We start from the raw sequence: 5697 nt of genomic DNA, 5'->3' as shown, positions 1-5697 counted from the left end.
ATAACTTCTTTAGACTTGTATTCAATATTTGTGTAGATACAACCTAATATCCTTTTTGCCCTACCACTAGCAACAGCAGATAATGACATAATAACTTCTTTAGACTTGTATTCAATATTTGTGTAGATACAATGTAATATCCTTTTTGCCCTACCAGATTATTTCCTTCCATAACACTTTTAAGGTTTTTTCCCATCAAAATTATACTCATAATTCAAATTATAACAACCCATATGCATTATCTTGCATTTATTATAATTAAAAGCCATCTGCCATTTATGTGCCCACCTCACCAAACAATCCAAATCCTTCTTGTGATGATGACAAAACCTTGTCGAACGTTGTACATTTGCTGTTGTGTTAAACTTATATTAAAGTTTTTCTTCATTACCCATTCAAGCCATCTCCAACCATTATTACAATTATATATTTTTCCACATAAACATTTAGTTCCTGTAACAAGCTATCTATGTATACATCCACCTGAGTCAACTACTCCACCTTCATGGTCTTACCATTAGTCAGCTAAGCACATGCCAACACCCAGTCATTTCACCATTCACCTCATTATGGCACTAGGGTGACAAATCACAATCCTAACTTCTGACTGTACATTTTCACTATTCCAGAGAGTTCAAGGCCAAGACAAGTTTAATAATAATGATAAAAACAAATATAATATATATGAACAATATATTTAATAGCCAAAACAGAATTCCAAATTTCAAAAGATTGAGTATAAAAACAATGTTTTTACAGAATGAAACCACAAAAAAAATGAAGAGAAGACATTGTAAAATATTTAGACAAAACAAAAATGATTTCTGAAATTTTAGTGTGTATTACTAGAAAGGCATTATTTCCAAGTATGAACACTGCTGAACTGCTAATATTATAAAAACTTTTTCATGCTCATTTATCTTACTGGGCAATTTGTTGGTGCAAAATTCTAGCTTTCTCGTAACAAATTCTGAAACTATTTTGCAAACAGCTGCTTAAAATAAAGGGTGAAAGGCACGTATATACTTCCTCACTCAGTTTTCAGGTGGATACTAGTGTTTGATACGTAACTGACTTGATAAAAGTTTCAGAATCAGATTTGATCTTTTCATTAAAATTAAGCATTAAACAAAAGGTTCTTAACTCTTGACCATTTAACATTAACCTCAAACAAAATAAATAAGCTCATCAATAATGAAAATCTTAGATTTTTTTTAACATTTTCACTATTTACTATTCTCAATATTTGATTCTATTTCCCAAGACCTAAATCATTCATTCAACTTCCAAATTAAAGCAACTAAATGGCTTGTTCTTATAACCAAAGTTAAATATGATCACCTGATTATTTTTATTATTTTTGAATAGCAAACCAAAAACTGCAAAAACCAAATTAATAATAAATATATTTACATATTTAAACAATCAGTGGCACACATACCTACACATGAAATTATTTGCAATGAAAAATATAGAATGTTCTTAGTTGTAAAGAAGTGAAATTTAGTACAACTTTTCTTTCTAAACAACTTTATTTACAATCAATGTATAAATGTTTATCAAAAGGATAACAAAGGTTCAGCAAGCCAGTTAAATTAAACAAATAAATGAAGGTGAGAGTACCCATTGCAAATTACTAATCCTTTACCCTCCTAGGAAATGGATCTATAGTTACTCTATGCCAACCACCCATCTCTATAAAGAATAAAAATAATTCAATCTAAATTCTTTAGGAAAGTCTGGGGATAAAAACGTGGAGAGAGAGAGCTCTTAAATCTAAAACCACCTTCAATATAATAACTTTTTAAACATCCAAATGTGTTAATGTTAGTCTTAAGTTATTCCAAAGATAAACTGTTGTACTTAGTTGGATTAAATGTATATCTGATAAGAAGCTATATCAACAGTAATCAAAACTAAATAAAACTATCCACTTCAACGTCATACTAACCCTGATCAGAATATATTATTATATACATAGTTTGGTACTTTCATTACTAGAATACTTACTATATTAAGTCACAGTAATTATTTTAGAGACTTACACAATAAAATTATTTAATTTTTACCACCAGTTTACAGATAAACAACTCTCCCAGTGCCTAAATTATTTTTATATCCACAATAAAAAAACAAAAGAACATGTTTTAATATTTCATCACTCATATGAATCTCAAAACTTGTAAACTTAGAGAGTGAGTACACGTATAAAAGGGAATACCCTTTCTTCATGGTAGTACAAAATTCCAAGTTCACATGTGAATAATGTAAAACTTTTAAGACTGAAACATAGGTTATCTAGTGTGTATATCCCATTCTGTACCCTTGATATGCTCTAGAGAGAGACGTATGTGCTCATGACAATGAAAGATTATGAACTAAATGTGTTAAACTGTGCAGCATATGATGAAAGAACATTTGTTAAATATGAATAACTCCTAAGATGTTTAAGTATATGTTTCATAAAGTCTTAAGAATTAACACTGAACTTGTATGTATTAATTCATGCAAATAATACAACAAAGTTACATTTCATGTAATTATGACAACAATTTGCATACTTGGTGATGGTTAAAACCACAATCAATAGTGCTATAAACATAAAAAGATTCATTGTACTTTTTGCTTTACACATACATGTTAAAATATACTATACTTGCCTTCATTTATATACAAAAATAATATTGTTAAACATATACATTTAATTCAAAAATTTATATTTCCATTAAACAATATTACAGTTCCAAACACTAAAGATGCTGAATTTTCAGTTCAATGATTATCATTTACTAACGTTATTGCATTCAGTTGTTACACAAGATACATTTGTTTTATAAATTAAAAATGCTTTTTTTAGTCTCCCAAACAACAGGAATGTTGGGGAGACTTTATAATGTTTTTTTTAAATTCAAATACTAAAGCAATGTCTACATGCTGCACATTCAACACCTCTACAGCTTTCATTTGACTATGTATATTGTACAAGGGCCCTTAATGATGTAGATATGAATATTTCATGAGGAATTAATCCTCCTAAACCTGTTTTTAAACTTACTGTTTAACTTGTATTTTTTCTAATACAGGGTAGTGTGTCTAAAAATAAGGTTAATACATTTTCAAATATGTATTTTTTTTACCTAAGTACCTTTTTTTTTATCAAGATTTACAACAGAATCTATGAATAATGACCATTTTACCTTTATAATTCCTTAAAAGAAAACTGATCCACTTAAAAGGGTTAGCACAAGCCTATGAAAAGTGGTCAAACAATTAAAACTAAAAGACATTTCATCACCCCTATTCTCTAGTGTCTGAAGCTTACTTATGTAACAATTACCAATCCCAAAAAAGTCCATAAGTTACAAGGGAGCATCTAAAACTACTTTTCTTACAATGTCTCAAATGAAGAACAATTCTCTCATCCTTACACCTACCCCTTTAAAGAGGGTAACTATTGCTATGACACAATTACCCAATTTCTATTAAATATTGTTTACTACTCTTTATACATGAGCCATTTTCTTTAACTTATTTTATAATTAATTTATACTGTCCACAGGGAGGCATTTTACTCTTACATGCAAAGGTTAAAATGTGAACAGGTAAAAATTTACACTTACTTGTCCTATGTAACAGGTAACATTTAAAGATGTCATTTGCTGGTAAACATTTTAGAAAACCTGTTAGTTTTTTTAGCACTTCTTTCAGTTTTTCAAACAACCTTAACTGAGAGTTTTAATAAATACCTTATGACTCTACTAGTAGTACTGCGAAAAAGGTTAAAAAGTAACATCAATATGTTAGTTGTATTTTTTCATGTACAAAGTGTACTAAATCTTAGAGTAAAAAAATTTAAATGGGTGTTGTAGTTTTTTGTTTTTATATAATCATTACTACTATTACTAATAGTAATGTAAGGAATTAGTTAATACTCAGTTGTCATATAAATTATACAGTAATTTAAACTTTAAACATCACGAAATCTTACTATACTGTTACTCATTACTTCTACTAGTACTATTATAATTTTACTACTTAATACACGATTAAAAGAATAAAACTGGGGTTAAAACGTCAATCTGCAATTTTAATCACAGAACGTTTACGTTCATATACTTTTTGCTAAAGTTAACTTTGATTCAACAAATTAGAAAATCCTAGAAAGCTTACTTTCTGGTTCTGTTTTTGCCACAAAAATGAATAATGATTCCAGTACAACAATTTGTAAGAATACATGTTTCACTCTCCAACCATCCCTAACCGCCATATTTATTGAACACTGTATAATAATCGTAGTAAAAGAAAAAAACGGCAGCGCCTTCAAGTGGCGAAATATGAGAATTTGATGACGTAAGAATCTTAATAAGAAGTCTAAAATACTTCGTTCTTCTAAAAGTTAACAAAATATTTATATTAAAATGTTACTCGTATAAAATATTTTATTACAGTTAATGTCAATTAAGTATGTTTATATTAAAAGCAAAAGAAAGGAGATGGGCTTGGCACATTTCTTAGACCGGAAATGACATTGAGGATACAAAGTTGGGACACAGTGTGTAAACAGTCACAAGACGATGACGTGTAACATTTATACGATTTACGTTTTAGTGAATCAGTCAATTTTCACAGATTTTTTTAGCTGAATGACCCAATAGACAGCATAAGACATGCCTCAATTTTAACTTGACTACTTTAATATCTATTTTATTATTCTACAATATTAGTGTTTCGTAATCTCAAATTGAAATAATATCGTTGTATAGTTCTCCTCCGCATAACTTAATATTGTTTTTACCTTTAATATTAAAAATCAAACTACGCGCACACACCGATACCGCGTGAGAAAGCATTGGTCTTTCTTTGAAGCCCCCAGAGGCACAGCGGTATGTCTATGGACTTACAACGCTAAAAATCGGGATTCGATACCAGTGGTGGGAAAAGCGCAGATAACACATTATGTAGCATTGTGTTTAACTACAAACAAATTTTCGTTGAAATTTATTCTAAAATTTATCATTTATTTTGAACTGTGATATACTAAATATCTTGAAAAAGGTGAAAGCCGAAACTTTGATAAAGATAATATTAGCAGTGCGATATCTAAAGTTCGTCACTTTTTTTTTATTGATTTAAAATTTTTCTACTGCTTAAATGCTTGCTTGTGTGCTCTAGACTATCAATTCAAACCACTTATTTTTCAATCTCGTTCGGAGGTCCAAATATCTAAAGAATAACAACAGGAAACTATTTATAGATATTTTTTCATACTTATGCCAATAGTTCTACTCGTATAATCCCCCATTATTATTTTTTCGCGGTAAAACTTCTGCTTGGTACTATGTAAAATTACGGTGTATAAATTGTGTATTAATATGAAAAATACTATAGTAGTAAAATGTACAGGATAGGCTAATCAGCGAGTAGCATTTTAGAAACAAGAGAGTATTGTTACGTCTCCGTTTGTTAATTGATTTTCCGTAACTTCGTTCCGACGAAACTTAAGCGACATAAGTTCTTTACTTAATAAAACTGGTTTATTCATTCCGAATACAACTTTACCGATACACTCAACTTCAACAATCGCGCTAAACAAACGCTATAACAACGAACGTGCTCAATAATACTTCTGACTGCAGATCAATTACTCACTATCTACCCACACATTACCTTCCCCTCTTTTATATACCAGCCTACTCT

General features: G+C 29.5%; 1 protein-coding gene across 2 annotated transcripts in view; it reads right to left on the bottom strand.

Annotated features, from left to right (window-relative positions):
- The window catches only part of LOC106461478 (plexin domain-containing protein 1-like), a 33316-nt gene extending 29016 nt beyond the window's left edge, over positions 1 to 4300 (bottom strand). For both annotated transcript variants that reach the window (XM_013921302.2, XM_013921303.2), the window contains exon 1: positions 4171 to 4300. In XM_013921302.2, coding sequence (XP_013776756.1) covers positions 4171 to 4267 — 97 coding nt within the window. In that variant the 5' untranslated portion in view covers positions 4268 to 4300. The remainder of the gene's footprint in view (positions 1 to 4170) is intronic.
- Between the last annotated feature and the right edge of the window lie 1397 nt (positions 4301 to 5697).

The sequence above is a fragment of the Limulus polyphemus genome, unplaced genomic scaffold (assembly GCF_000517525.1).
Source record: "Limulus polyphemus unplaced genomic scaffold, Limulus_polyphemus-2.1.2 Scaffold967, whole genome shotgun sequence".
NCBI lineage: Eukaryota > Metazoa > Arthropoda > Merostomata > Xiphosura > Limulidae > Limulus > Limulus polyphemus.
This window is presented reverse-complemented; position numbering and strand designations above follow the sequence as displayed.